This window comes from Crotalus tigris, unplaced genomic scaffold (assembly GCF_016545835.1).
Source record: "Crotalus tigris isolate CLP2741 ecotype Arizona unplaced genomic scaffold, ASM1654583v1 scf7180000023608.1681014, whole genome shotgun sequence".
Taxonomy (NCBI): Eukaryota; Metazoa; Chordata; class Lepidosauria; order Squamata; family Viperidae; genus Crotalus; species Crotalus tigris.
Genome location: NW_024100075.1, coordinates 1,504,525 through 1,520,782, shown reverse-complemented (window position 1 = coordinate 1,520,782; position 16,258 = coordinate 1,504,525). Strand labels below are relative to the sequence as shown.

General features: G+C 41.0%; 1 protein-coding gene across 1 annotated transcript; it reads left to right on the top strand.

Moving 5' to 3' along the window:
• Positions 1-9,688: 9,688 nt before the first annotated feature.
• Positions 9,689-15,988, top strand: FOXQ1 (forkhead box Q1). The gene has a single exon (XM_039319698.1). The coding sequence runs from the start codon at positions 12,575-12,577 to the stop codon at positions 13,724-13,726; it is 1,152 nt and encodes a 383-aa protein (XP_039175632.1). The 5' UTR covers positions 9,689-12,574; the 3' UTR covers positions 13,727-15,988.
• Positions 15,989-16,258: the final 270 nt, after the last annotated feature.

The following is a 16,258-nucleotide window of genomic DNA, read 5'->3' as shown; positions in this document are numbered from 1 at the left end:
TCGCAAACCAAAGAATCAGGAGAAAGCATTCTGTAAGGTCACTAAGACTTTTTTTTTCAGCAGGGTCTCTTTTGGGATAAGTATTGATATTTCCTGAAGAAAAATGTATGGAGTGAAGAGGATTGGGTATCCTGGTGGTATATTTTACCAACTGTAGTTTACAATTTTATTATTTTATAATTGTTCTATTTTGTTACAGTATTTTTCTCAATCTGTATACTGGACCTGGAGTTGCATATTGCTCAGAATAGTTTTTCATTGGAGCACCAAATAAGCCTAAATAAATAAATGTTATTGCTATTTAATAAGATTAATTTTTATATTATTACGTTAGTTGCCATGGTCCTTTTAATTGTAGGACTCATGTAATGTGAATGGTTCAATTTATTCACTTTTGTAAATAACTAGTAGCATATTGAGTGGTATGAAATGAATTAATTAAAAATGTCTGGCTTAAGATTTTTGGAAAATGTGAGGCAACTTTCCTTAAAAGAACCGAGCTTATTCACTGCAGCAGGATTTTTTTTAATGCATTCTTTGAAAAAAGAAAAGAAAAATACTTGTACCATAAAGTAAGACATCAAAGTGCTTTTGATGTGAAGTTTATTTAACAAACTCAGCTTTTTCCGATGATTGTACTAAACCTCATAGAGGCGACGGCATTGAATTTGTCTATTTAAACTATAGCAGGAAGACCCATAGAACGATCATCTACAAAGCTTGCTGCAATTTTTTGCTATATTATGGGGGGAAAGTAGTTACTTCAAATATTTTCCTCTGCTTTGTATCTATAAAACAGTGACTTAATGCTATAATAATTCTGCCATTGCTAGTCCCAGGACCAGGTGAGTAAGGAGGAAGATTGGATAGTAGAGTAGCAACTAACCCTGTAAAACATTTTCACTGCGGCTGAAAAAAAATGGGCACAGTTCATGAAAATCCTCTTTCATTCAAATTGTTTGAGAGCAATTGATGCCCACTGAGCTTCACATTAAGTATATATATATTATAAAATTTAGATTGCTAACAAAGAATTAAGGGAGAATGGAATAGCTATTTCGAACTTTTTAGTTCTCGTCAACCAGACATACCCTTCTGAGATTCGAACCTGGACTGTCTGCATGTTAAGCAGCTGTGTTAACCTCTAGGCCACAGGCTCTTTCTCACTTTGTCAGCTGTGTCAGGGAGGGAAGAGACAGGGGGAGGAATTACCTTGAGTGCTTTTTGATGCACCCTGTCGACCCAAATATGGGAGAAAGAAATCTTTTGCCTTGTATCAGCTCAAACTAGAGCCATCCACAGGCAGCAGTCACAACTGTGACATCATTTATATTATAAAATTTGGATTGCTAACAAAGATATTATGGTATATCGTTGAGACTTAGCCTTGTCCGTTCAAAAACCTTACTTATGTTTCTATCCTGTCATGATCCAAGAGACTTCTGTGGCTTACACAGAATAAACAATACAATTAAAATATCCACGGTATAATCTAGAATCCAAACCCCATAAATAGGACAATAACCAATAGTAAACAAAAGCTAATGTAACCATATGTACCATTAATAGTACAGGACAGTACGTGTAGCACACATTCCAAAATGACTGAGACTTTCTCAGCTGTCTTCCATTGCAATAGAAAAGTAGATTTGAAAATATTTATTGAACACTGAGCGAAATTAAGAAGCTAGAGATCTAGTTAAATCCCCTGTAATCCTCCTTGAGGGTCAATAGGTAAAGGATGAAGCAGAAAATGTAAGTTTCAGTCCATGGAAGCAAGGGAAGAGAAAGATTTCTGCTTGATTGTGAAGACCCACACTTCCATACTGCTGTCAATATGGAGTCATTAGGAGTCGGGTTCAACTTGTGAGAGTCTTTGCTTTTTATTGCAGATCAACTATCAAGTGTACAATAATGGAATAGAAATGGCCCTGCACAGAGGAAAAAGGGGGTGGGATCTGTTGGCTTGCCGATAGCATAACACTGACATTAGCTCCTTTGTACAACGCTAAGAAGACAAACAAACAAGCAAAAAAGAACAGTGTATATTTTAGACACAAATGGTGGAAAGGTAATAAAATAAACATCAAAATGTGGACTACCAGCTTCTCCACTGCCACTTCTAACAAAAGCAGGAAGGCAAAGGAAATTTTCTCAACCCAGATTCTGCAGAATTTGAGCACACAAGATTGGGAACCGGAAGCCATTCCCCATAACTCGAACACAAACATAAGTACTTCTAAGGGAAAAGTTTTCATGGAACGGTTTCAGCTCTCTGTTTGGGAAACTTTCTTGAAAGGCTACAAGTCATAGAGAGGTAAATAACATGTGGCATATCATCCAAGCCCCCCCCCCCCCAGATGAGATCCAACATAAAGGAAAAATTGTAGGAAGGAAAAGAATTTTGCTCTGAATTCATTACTTTTCAAACTTGTCAGGTTCTACCAATACTTCACTGCTGCCAGCATTCTAAAGTTATGTTTATATCACAAATGAACTTGTGAGATAAAAGCATGGAAGGAAAAGTGCTCCAGGCAATGGACAAAACATCTCCTTTCTTTCAATCCCTTCTTGAAAGCAGAATGCCCTTCTCCAGAGTTGTTTTGCAAAGTGTCAGATATCACTTTCTCCAAGGATGAAGTCAGGCTTAAGTTTTCTTTATGGGCAAGCACCAGTCTTCCAAATCTATCTCAGTTAAGTTGTCACAAAGAAAAATTGTTCAAGGGTAGAAACTCTCTAAAAATATTTTTTGGATCCCAATTCCCTTAGCTCCAGTTAATAGGTCCAATGGTCAGAGATGTTGGCAATCTAACAAGGATCCCAAATTCTCCACCTCTTGATTTAGGACAATAGATTTCAACGTACAGGAGCTAGTCTGGGCACTAAAATAAAAAAATATATCATGAGATATTGACTTTCTTGATCAAAATATCACAAGCATTAAGGGGCAATATTAAACTATTAAAAACTTGTGAGATTTGATTTATTTCAGGGAATTTCAGTCAGTTTTATGTATTGTTTTATGTAATGTTGAGTCCCATGGAAATCATATGGCAGAAATTAAGAAAATATTATATAACAGTACCTGGAATTGCCACATTCCTAGCCACTGAGTTATATGATAATCTTCAATGAAAATATAGTGATCTGCATAGAATAAAATGTTCAGAATTGCTACATTAGGACATATGTGTCCAATATATGTTGCAATACCATTACTTCTGGAATTAACATAGTCAAGCAAGAGACAAGCTTCTTGGTTTCACTATTTTTTTTTCATTTTTCCACCTTTAAAGTTCATTTTAGACCAACTCTCTCTTTTTTTTTCATGGGTTTTTTATTTCCACAAAAAGCTGTCTTCATTTTCCCACCCATTTCCTCATAATAATTATATTTTTGGCGCACATTTCAGTAATTTGTATGTTTTTGTGTAATTTCCATTCCAGAAGCATGAAAGCCATTTTCTTTACTATTGATTTACACTCTTTCACTGAATACACCCACTCACAAATATATTTTGTATACATTTTAGTTATAAATATAATTTCAAACTCGCAAATAAGTTGTACTTTAGATACATACACCCTAAAATATGAACATTTCCCAGCTTCACTTGTACCCTCCCACTCAGCAACCCTACAGCCTCCCTCTCTTTCTCTGTCTCTCTCTGTCTCTGTCTCTCATAATCCCTAATATCTATTTAAACATCAATGGAATTATAATTATTTACATTATCATCAAGCAGGGTTATATGTGAACCTGATAATCCCCTTCAGATTTGTGTTTGGCTGCCATTTTGGCCAATCAGAAAGATAAACAATGGAGTCCCTTTTAATACCACCTTGAAAAAGCATTGGTGCGGAATGGACTGCCTGCAGTGTGTTGGAAAGGTACGACAGACAGCTCATAATTTGAACACTGGGTCACAGGCGTGCGCGCGCGCACACACACACACACACACAAACCTAAATAACTTGCCTGAAGTAGAAGCTGCTGGCATCTGCATCAGTAGCCAGATCCTTGAGTTCCTGTAAAAGTATTAAGTTCCACAGAAAAGACTATTCCAGAATAATCTCTGACAAAGTACTAATTATGCAAAGCAGAGAGATCAGCAAGTCATGATATTAAACATCCCATTTGTACTGTAAATCTAAATTTGAGCATCCATTCCAGTCCATGTCTGTAGGGGAAGGATGGACTCAAGTTGATGTAGTTACGTGACAGTGACCTAGCAACACTTACTGGTGAGGCAAAACATGCCCAGCTGAACCAGGGGAAGTGAGACTGGTGGCTTTGCTTTTACTTTGGTTTCATTTTGAAATTTTAAAAAATGGTTTATCTTAAGATTAATTCAGTTCCCATTCATTTGGATCCCTGAAAAAAGTGGTTGCTTTTTCCTGAATTAAGAAAAAAATCATGTACACATTCATCACTACACCCCAGAGAACAAAAGTTGCTTTCCAATACAGAAGCCTAAGATATAGCAATTCAAATTCAAACACATGAGTGACTTCTCATAGACTTGAAATGGTGAACAAAATGCGTAGCTTCCTTCCTGTCAATAGACAAACAGGAACTGTTTCACTTTCATGGGTTTCTTGCCCCAGAACTGGAATCTTTCAACGTTACACGTATTAGAAAGTTTGATAGTTTTTCTATTACCTTTTCCATTTTTTCCTTTTTTTTTTTGCGAAAGCAATCAATTCATGTAAAAGCTTCAGGGACTGGACAGACAAAACCAGTATTCCGTTATTTTAAAATGTGTGTGTGTGTGTATGTTTTTAAAGTTTACTGTTCTTTCAGAAAAAAGCATCAAACCCATGAGTAGGAAGAACCATATGTAGTCAGATGCTTCCACAGAAACCAGCTCTCTTGTCTTTCTAGCAATCCAAGCCAAAATGACTCTGAAATCCCCAATGACTGGTGGGGAAAAGGGAAATGCCCATAATTCCGAAAGTGGCCAATAGGACATGGGCAGATCTCAAATCTTGACTGTGCGGTCAATTGTATAGACTAGAAAGCATTGTAGATCACACCAGTGGCGAAAATTGAGAAGAGGGGAAACATTATTTTAAAACTGGAATAGCTAAGATTGTTTCAAATTGACTCTGCTATGGGATATTGCTTAAATGCAACTTGCAGCATACCTACTATTGGCCCTGTTAGTTGCAATCAGTAGGAGCTATATAGTTCAGCAGCAATTTGGAGCGCAACTTGGTCTCTGATTTGAAGAATTTTTATTTTTATCAAGAGAAAGACCACAGGCCCTATACTTCAGAAAGATGCTGTCAGAAGCACAAAACAGAATTAGGTAGAATAATAGATCTGACAAGATCTGAAATGCTCATATTGTTTTAGAAATCTCAAATCTTACCATTTGTGTCGAGAAGTGCAGGTCCAGCAGATAATTTTGATTTTCATGAAATAACAAGTAAAATGTTTCTTTCTTGATTTGTTCTTGTTGAGTTTTTATTAACCAAAAGATAAGAAGTGCTTTTTGAGTTGCCAAAATGCTTGATCAGCGCGTCTATTGGTTCAACCAAGATGTCTTGAGTCAATCTTGGCAATGTGGTTCTTGATTTTGTTTTGACAAAATGAAAAGTAATCTCTCTTTTCTTCAGTCTGGTCCCCAAGACATAGAACATGTTCATTTCATTAACTGTGATTAAGCATTTTACTTTGACATGGAAATAACCCAAGCTGCCAAAAAAAAAAAAAGCATAAACGGCCACTATTTGAAGTTCCTTAAGCTTGTTTAAAAGACTTCCCAATTGTGCTAATTTATTTTAAAAAAATAATAACTTTTTATTAAGAATACTGGTTATAATGATAAAATCCATCATATTAATCTTAAAGAAAAAATAGAGAGGAGTACAAATGCAAGGGGGGGAAGAAAAGATAAAAATATAATAGAGAAAGGAAATATATATAAAGAAAGGACTTCCAATCTTTATCACAATTCCTAATGACTCTTTAGCTTTTGCTTTAGTATTCCAATACAGAGTATAGGTCATCCTCAACTTACAACAATTCATTTAGTGACCGTTCAAAATTACGGAACTGAAAAGAATGACTTACCACCAATTTTCACACTTATGACCTTTGGAGCATCCCCATGATCATGTGATCAAAATTCAGATGCTTGGCAACCAGTTTATATTTATGACACTTGCTGTGTTCCAAATTCATGTTTATCACCTTCTAACAAGCAAGATTCACTTACCAGGTTATTAACTGATCAACTGCAGTGATTCACTTAACAATTGTGCCAAGAAAGGTCATCAAAAGCAAACTCACTTAACAACAGAAATGTTGGACTCAATTGTGTTCATAAGTTGAGGACTATCTGTACCACTGTAATATTTCTTTTTCATGTTTTCTCAAAGCCAGGGTTTGCTTTCATTTCTTGCACAGGCTCGTTCTCCTGGATGATTCAGATTTCTCTACAATCCATTATATTCACCAAGAATCCTGGTGGAAAAGCTAACTCTAGTCAATATCTCATTTTCCACAAAAGACCACCAGAGAAGGTTATAGAATTCTTCTGATAGTCTTCTCAGCATCCAGAGGCTAGGTTCCTCTGATTCTCGAAACACTTTGTAGTCCGTCATATTTAGTAGGCATTGATAGTTTAATTCAGAGAAATTCATTACAAATTAATTTATCAACGGCTACTAAATAAGTCTGATATTAGATGTTCATCAAGTATATCATTCATATTTTAACAACTTCAACAAAACAAGTGAACATAAAATACGTTATAGTGAAGATTTTGTGTAATTATTTCCAGAATAGAATAGAATAGAATAGAATAGAATAGAATAGAATAGAATAGAATAGAATCTGGAAGGGACCTTGGAGGTCTTCTAGTCCAGCCCCCTGCTCAAGCAGGAGAATCTATATCATCTCAAACAGGTGATTGTCTAGCCTCTTTTTAAAAATCTCCAGTGATGGAGCGACCACGATTCCTGGGGGCAAACTATTCCAATGGTTAATTGTCCTCACTGTCAGGAAGTTTATCCTTAATTCCAAATTGCTTCTCTCTTTGATCAGTTTCCAACCATTGTTTTTTGTCCTGCCCTCTGGTGCTTTGGTGAATAACGTGACCCTCTCTTCTTTGTGGCAGCCCCTCAAATACTGGAATACTGCTATCATATTTCCCCTATTTCTTCTTTTCTTTAGACTAGCCAAACTCCAGTCCTGCAGCCATTCTTCATATGTTTTAGTCTCCAGGCCTTTGATCATCTTGGTTACTCTTGTCTGAATTTTTTTCTAAACTCTCAACATCTTTTTTGTGATATGGTGACCAAAATTGGCTGCAGTATTCTAGGTGTGGTCTTACTAGGGTTTTATAAAGCGGTACTAATAATTTGCATGATCTTGTTTCTATGCCTCTGTTTATACAACCCAGGATTATATTAGCTTTTTTTATTAGGAGTACAACTCTAAGGTCCCTCTCACAGTTACTGTTTTTAAGCCAAGTCTCACCCAATCTGTACTTGTACCTTTGATTTTTTCCTGCCTAAATGTAAAACATTGCTTTTCTCCATATTGAAACTCATTTTGTTGGCTAGGGCCCATTGTTCAAGTTTGTCAAGATCTTTTTGAATCCTGAGTTTGTCTTCTTGGGTGTTGGATACTCCTGCCAGTTTGGTATCATCTGCAAATTTGATGAGTTCCCCTTCAATTCCCTCATCTAAGTCATTTATGAGGATATTGAAGAATACTGAGCCTAAAAACCTTGTGGTACCCCACTGCTTACTTCTCTCCATGTGGATGTAGTGCCATTGAGGACTACACCTTGAGTACAGTTTGTCAGCCAGCTACAGATCCATCTGGTGTTGTTGTTGTCTATTCAACCTTTTTCTAGTTTACCAAGGAGTAGGTTATAGAGTGATATGTATCTTAATTTCCTAGTTCTTAGATAAACATGAGAGGCCATATGCATGTATTTGTAAAAGTAATTTCCACTATGGTCAATGGTGCTTGAACCAATATATAGAGCTGTTTCTTATTTTCTTAGTCAGATGTTTTGTATTTAACAGCTTTATATGTAACTGTTTTAGGTGGAAATAAATTAAAATGGTTGCAACGTTATCTCAAAATGAAACTTCCAAACACATCTAATATTGTGTTTGGAAGATATTTTCTTAATACAACCAGATATACCATACAGATGAATTAATCTTAGGGAAATTGAAACATTGTTTTAGAAAGCATTTGGAATCATGTTTGGTGATCATGGAGGAAGAAAGGAAGGGATTTATTCATTCCCTTCTGTTCAAACTTTGAATGGCTTCTAGCAGAACGATTTTTAAAAGCAGTGGTACTGTTAAAAAGAACATCTGTTTTGGTACTTTACAACTATTAAAATAAACACTAATATTACAGATTGTGTCATCTAGACTTCTACATGACTTAGAAAATGTTGTATAAATTATACAATTGTTTGAACAGATAACTACATGTTATACACTATATATAACCTGCTGTCTCCTACAATTATCTTGGAAGACACCCACACATTATTTGTCAATCTCAGATGATATCTTATACAGTATATATGATGAAGTGGACCTTAGTTTACCAAAGCGTGCTGCAACAGACTGATATAATTATCCTCCTGAAAAACAATGGATTAGTTTCAGGTGAAAACAGCTCTTCCAAAAACATGCTTAATTCACAGTACCAATTGAAGAGAATATACGTAGCTCAGGATTGAATTGTAGAGTCCTTGTTGTTATCTGAGCTTGGTTGTTTGCTTGTAGACATTTCCTTACAAAACATCTGCAAGCTACAACGCTCAGAGAGCTCCAGGCACTCGTTATCTCATAGTAGCTATAAGAAATGTGTTGTATATAAGGTCTCTTCACTGAAGATTAAAGACTCTTATCTACTATGCTGCTCCAGTTGGTTCCTATCTAAGGCTGAGAGAAGAAGGCTGGCACAAAATCACCCATCTGGCTTCTACGCCTGACAAAGGAGTAGAACCTGGATCTTCCTACTTCTAATCCCTTATCCAATACACCACTCATAAGGTGTTAATTCAGATAGTTAAAACTGGCAACAAATTCTTGCTATATGTATATCTTAGTATGCACAGCTGAAGATAAATTAAATTCATGATGCATTGAGTATACGACAATATGTAATTGATTACATTGCACTTTTATTATATTAGGCCATAACTTATTGTTGTCCGGGGTAGTTGTTGTCATTTATATGCAACACACAAATGCAGTCCTACATTGATACCTTATTTTGAGAATTGAGAACATTCTTTAAAATCCAGTAGCATGAGAAACCATGCATATAATGAGGGAAGGCTTGAAAGGACATTTATTTGAAAAAAAAACTACCTCCAAGTGTAGTTAGCAGGATAGTGTTAGAGAACTTGCATTTGGGCCACAAAACTAGTTTGACTGGCAGAGAGAGAGACAGAAAGAAAGAGAAGATAGAGAGACAATCCATGTGTGTGTCTGTGTCTGTGTCTGTGTGTGTACACACACATTCTCAATTCCTTTAATTCAGCTATCACCAACATTTTGTAATTGTAACACATCAAACTGCAGATAGCAATCTTTAGCTAGGTAAAATATTCCAGGGCACATTAAGAAATATGTTAATATCTCCAGTTTAATTAAACACTGCAAGCTTAAATACATATGGCATGATCCTATCAACCTTTTTTCAGTATGATTATTTGTGAGACTCACTGATCAATGGAAGAGGTAATTAAAGGTTTACATCTTTTCCATATAAACAATTAGGATTTATAAAGGTTTCACTTTGCTCTGGCATATTCCTTACTTGAAATATTCCATAAAATTCAGTTTTCAAATTCTGCATACAAGCCATTCAACATTTCAGTCCCACTGAAAATCAGTAAAAGACAGAAACAGGCTTGTTAATAATGAGACAATCCAATTATTAGATCAATATTTATTTATTTTTAAAGTCATAAACTTTTTAACTTTCCATATTGTCTCAATATAAATTTTGAAAAGCAACAGAAGTGAAAATGGAATTCAAGCATTTCAGATCATGCTACATGTGCTTACTATTATATAATTTCACTTCTGCAGATTCAGAAATATTACATATATAATATTCCAAAACTACTTTGGACATATTTAGAAAATGAAGTGTGATTAAAATGAATCTTAGCATTCATTCTTTTAATTTACCTATAAAATTCTGCAATTTCTTCCCAGGGCAAAGTGATGGAACAATAATTCTGAAGTTCAAGCAGTTTTTATTTATAAGCCTGGCAATGTAATAAAAAAAAAGCCCTCCAGATAATCCAGACAAATTTGTGGCTTTCATAATCACTTTAATATATATAAAAAATAGGCACATTCACACAGCAAAGGCTACTGTTTTCTAGAACATCCCAACTACTGGAAATTCAGTAGCTGACATTATTCTCCCATTGAAGATTATAACATTTGGCTGGGAATATTATGCATTTTACAACTTCATTCTTTGTTTTACTTCTTTCACAGCTGCCTTTGTGGTACATCAGAATGGTAAACCAATTCCTGACTACTGCAACAATAAAGGGCAGGAAATACATACATTAGCCAAATTAAAAATAAAGCAGCTGAAAATGCTTGAGCCAAACAGAGAGGGTTTTGATGGGGTACCAAAAATGCTGTGCTGATGCCAATCACAGAGATCTGACAACCATTTGTCTGAAATGGATTAGGGTTTGCAGTAGTGGGGAATATAGGATGTAGAGTTTCCTGCCTGAGCAGGGGGGTTGGACTAGAAGACCTCCAAGGTCCCTTCCAACTCTGTTATTCTATTACAGCTCCCTGGGGAAGGTACTGCATAGTCTGTTGACCATCTCAGAAATGACTCTCCTTTCTTAGGTCTGAAAGACTTAAAGAATCGCCCTGAGGTTTTCAGCCGGGAGGCTGGCAAGCATTGCCCAGATCTAAGCCGCCTGACGCTACAAGTATACACACAGCACTCTGTTGTAAATGTGGTTATTGGATCTAATCTAGCTCAAACAGCACCCCGATTTCTTCCCGGGTTTTACTCCAAGAAACAGGCTAGGTAGGTCGAGGATCGATGCCCTTTGGCGGGGCACCAGTGTGGGATTTTTAACCTCCCCAAGCTGAGCGCTGCTCACTGTAATCAGCAGCAAGGAAAAGTTAAGGCCTCGCGTACTGATCGGCCCGCCGGAGGGACCTGCAAAAATTCTGCGAAGGGCCGAGGTCGATTTTGCCGTGGAAGGGCAACAAAGTAGGTAGGAGGCCGGTCGGATACCGCCACCTGTACGGCACCTCGCCCTGCGCACCTGAGACGAGGCTCCCGCTCCGCAAAAGAGAAAGGAACGGAGGGGTGGAGCTGACCCGTGGCGGCGCTTTCATTGGACGGAGAGAAGCGAGAGAAGGCGGGGCTTGGCCAGAAGAGGAACCAACGGCTTCCCAGCGAAGGCTCGCTGGCGGCGGTGGTGGCGGCTTGGTCGGTGCCCACCTTGGCCGAGCCACCACCTCGCATCCCCACCCAGTAACCTCTCGGGGGAGGGAGGAAGTGTGGAGGAAACTCCTCCCCCTCTCGCCCAGCGTTCGAATGGGCTGGCCCGACAGTCCCGGAGAGAGATAATGACAATATATACCACTAATGACAGCGGCGGTAGCTCGAGTGTTGTTGCACCCGCCAGCAAGGCAGCTCGCCCGCGTGGGACTGAGAAGAGGGTCCGACTGGCGCGTCCTTCGGGAGCCGGGAACGCTCCAGAACGCGATCGGAGGAGGAAACGGGACTGCCGGTTTTATTGCGTGGTTTGCTGCTGTGGTTTTTTTCATCCCAGTCGGGAAGGATTTGAGCTTCTGCGGGGAAAGAAAAAAAACACTCAAGAATCGCTTGGCGGAGGGAAACGATTTGAAGTTGCTTCCAACTTCTCAGCCACCTGTTGCTCTCCGCTTCACCGCTTGAAGCAGACAAACGAGGAAGGGAGAGGGAGGGAGCGACGGCAAAGCATCCCTGCCCTGGTCAGACACCTTTTAGGGGAAAAGAGTTCAAATTTGTTAAAACCCTGCCCCGATGGTGGAAGAAGCCAGAGCCAGAAATAAAGTTCACCCGAACGCCTCTGCCAGGAGTGAGTGATACGCGCTGATCTTGCTTTTTAAGAAAGCGACCGTCGCCGGGAAAACAACACCGCACTTGAGACGCGTCTCAAAAATCGCCCCCACCTCCCCGCCCGATACATTCTTCTTCTTTTTTTTAAAGCTTAACAGACATCAGCAACCTTTCTCCAAACTCTAACTTTGGCGGGAATGAGCTGAGTTCGGGTTCCTTTTTGGGAGAGTTTGCAGAGGGAAAAAGAAAGCCCACCTGCCAGCGCTTTGGAACCACGCCTTACCTTTCCAGGAATCCCAAAGCAGAGACTATTCTTCCCACCCAGCCACCCACTCCCATTGCGAGACTTTAGACCGGGTAGACATGTACGCCAACTGCTGACTCCGTCTCCCGGGGATCAAAGCTTGGGTCGACAGAAGCTCCCCCGAGGAAGGAGGCAAGGGCTGCCTGGGGAGGGGCAGAGGATAGCAGAGTTGGGGGCGCAACCATGAAGCTGGAGATCTTCGCCCCACGATACGAGGAAAAGCTCAGCGGCAACAGCGTCAGCGACCAGGAAGGCAGCAGCGAAGCTTCCCCGCGGGCCGCCGAGAGCGAGCTGGGCTCCGACGGGGATTGCGCGGCGCTTAGTCCGGCCAGTGGTTGCGCAAGCTCTCCCCGGCAGGGCCCCGAGCCTTCGCCTTCCCCGGGAGGCGAGTGTAAAGCGGCCGCAGGACTGTCTGGAAAGCCGTACACGCGCCGCCCAAAGCCTCCCTACTCTTATATCGCTTTGATCGCCATGGCCATCCGGGATTCGGCCGGGGGCCGCTTGACCCTGGCGGAGATCAATGAATATCTGATGGGTCGCTTCCCTTTCTTTCGCGGCGCCTACACGGGCTGGCGCAACTCGGTGCGTCACAACCTGTCGCTCAATGACTGTTTCGTCAAGGTGCTGCGAGACCCGGCCCGGCCGTGGGGCAAGGACAACTACTGGATGCTCAACCCTAACTCGGAGTACACTTTCGCCGACGGCGTCTTCCGCAGGAGGAGGAAGCGGCTCAACCGTCCGGGGCTCCCTCCGGCCGCCGGGGGCTCCCCCTCGGCTCAGCCGTCCCCCCCGCCCGCTTCCCCGAGTGCCGATCAGAAGACTCTGTCGGGGGAATCGGGCGTGGGACTCGTCGGTGGCGCCTCGGCCGTCGGCACGAAATTCTCCAGCCCCTTCGCCATCGAGAGCATCCTGAGCCGACCGTACCAGCCTTCCGAACAGCAGCCGCGGCCCCCCGCGAGGCCAGTGGGAGAACGGGCGGTGGCGTGGGCCGCCCCCCCAAGCTATTCCCGGCTCCTTGCTCATCCGGCCGTCTCTTATGGCGTCGTCCCTACTTTCCCTCTGGCGGCGGCCTCCGCCGTTTACCACTACAGCCTCCCCGATCCTCTGCTGCTAGAGTCCTCCAAGGGCAAGGCTTTGAGTGACCGCCATCCGCACCAGCCCTTCCACGCGAGACCCTCGTCTTTCTGCTCTCCCCGGCTTTCTTCGGCGCAGTTACAGACGCTGGGCTTTTCTCAGCTCTACTGCCCCCTCCGGCTGCCCAGCTCATTGCAGCAGGTAGCCGCCAGTCACAACACCTACCGGCCTTATAATACATCAGAGACTCTATCGGTATAATGATCGAACGGGCTAAGACCCCTATGAAAGGCTGGGGTAACGTGGGGACAGACGAGAAGTGTCTCTTGACGCACTTTAAAAAGGAAAAAGGAAAAAAAATCCAGACTCGGTAGAAAGACTGTGCCTTAAAAACGCCGTTTTTCCCCTCGAGACCAAAACCAAAAAGCTGTTCAGATATTTTTTAAAAAAAGATTGGACTCTAAAATGGACAGCAAAGCTTCTTTCTGATTGGCTGAAGGGAAACCGTTTCCTGCCGATGCTTGGTTGTTTGATGGCTGGTGGGGGCATCCATGAGGCTGCAGGTGCCCTGCTTCTTAAAGAGAATCTGGAGAGGGGCATCGGAGGCTGGGATCTTTTCTCCAAGGTTGTAAATAAAGCATACACTGATCCTGAAGTAAGTCCCATCAAATTAATTTGGGCTATTCCCAGATATCTGTTCATAGCATTGGAGCCAACCTAGATAAGGATGTTAACATTTATTAAGGGTGATCCTGAATCCTGAACAACAGGGAGGGATGCTATCAAAGCTGAAGATATTTGGCCAGTGAAAAACTGAAATTTCAAAAGCCTCAACTGGCTGAATTAACTCAGGTAGTTTATACTTGACTATATTAAGTCAGGTATAAACTACCTGAGTTAATTCAGCCATTCCCCTGGGTTATACCTGGGGCGCATGGGATTTAAAATCCAAATATATGGAACATGCCAGGTTTCCAATCTAAACAGAATCAAGGCTGAATCCTACGCACCCTTCAGCTTGGAGCAAACCCTCGGGAACGCAAAGGGACCTAAACTCCCAGAGCAGCTTTAGGCCAAGCAAGAAGATTAGCATCTGGGCATGCATTACTTAGGTCAGTAAGCATTTTTCAGTTCCGTAGTAAGGTGGCTCAAGGACAGCCTAATTGCAGTGCAGCTGGGAGAAAATGAGATCCCTCTGAAAAAGTGAGGTCACTCTGAAACAGGCCTATGCAGTGGAAGCAAGGCCAGTCAATCGACTTGAGCAGCCCTTATATCTGTCATTTGGGAGATCCTCAAATGTCATGTCAGGCAGTGCCCTTCCAGCAAGGAAACTCCTGTAATGCTGGACTCCAAGGCAGAGTGTGCTAGCTTACAGAAAAACAAGTGTTAGAGGAGGGAGCAGTATGGCACACAAATAGCCAAGGAATGGAGTTGGCGACCTTGGGGCCAATAAGTATAATGGGCCCTAGCTAGGCTTCAGTCTAAAAGGGGGGGTGATGGTAAACCATGGTTGCAGTCTTTTCCAGGACTGGCATCTACAGCAGCCGGTCCCAGTAGAGACTGGCTAGGGCTGCCACTAGATGGCAGCCAAATAGATGTGGAACATTCTAAGTCTTTACTGCCATCTATTAGCCTTCCAGAGTTCTGCCGCCCATATCCAACAGTGCTAATACAAATGCAACTGACTGGGATAGCTTCTCTTTCCCTCTCCAAGAACGTCAGGCATCAGCAAGTCCCTTTCCCTTGAATATAAGCACTAGCTCTTTAAATGGTGACTAATGTTGGAGGGGGTGGATATTGAGAAGTTTGCCTTGGGGTCCAGAGAGCTGGGAAGGAGAAAAAGGAGTGATTTTATAGATGTTAGTCTACTGAATTTCATCACATGTATTCTGGGGTAAACTCTGCTCTAGTACTGCAGTCTTAAACTGATTTACAGCAGGCTCGAGGCAGAGGAGTAACTGGATGAGAATCATGACTTTAAACACTGAATTAATGGAATCAGGGTTTTGTTTAAGAATGCTTTGTTGGCATTTCACTTCTGGATTGAACAGGAAAAGTGCCAAGTTTTCACTGAACTTGGGGTTCTTGTTGCACATACCTCTCCCTATGAACTGTAGGGATTAAGTTATTTATAACCTGCAAAACTCTGATGTTTAAATAAATGCAGGCTATCTTTTTTCTCATTTTTTTATTTCAATGCAAATATACATATATTTTTTAAAAAATAAATATGATTCCCCACCACATTGATGTGAGCTTGTTTGCTAAACCTAGTTCATTGTCCTTTCCCTTCACTCCCATCCATGAAACAAATGCTCTGTTGGTTATATCCTGATAACTGCATCGGCTGGGGTCCAGTCAGACTCTTCCAAAGCAGGAGGAGGACTAAGTAGGAATAACCAAATGTGTTGCCCTGAAAAGGGAGAATACTTTCAGAAACTGCCTGTTGCAAAATCTTTGTATGTCTGCATGGGTTCATGAAAATCGGGATCAAGATAATTTTGAAATAAAAGATGATTTTTTTAAAAAAAAAAGTCTTGAATTTGGAGTTGCCTGTGTTTATTCCAAGGGTCCCTGCTTTCAAAGTGGGCAGTATCAGAAGAAATGAAGCTGGGGAAGAGACAGAATGAACAGGGGCAAAAATAACTCTGTACCTGTATATGAAAGGGGGGAAAAACCCGGAGAAGGACAAGTGATTGACATCCATGCAAGATTTGGGAGGAGGCTCCTTGAAACTAACCAGGAACACCATCTAAAGGAAATTGGTTGTTACTTGTCATTTCTTTCCCTTGG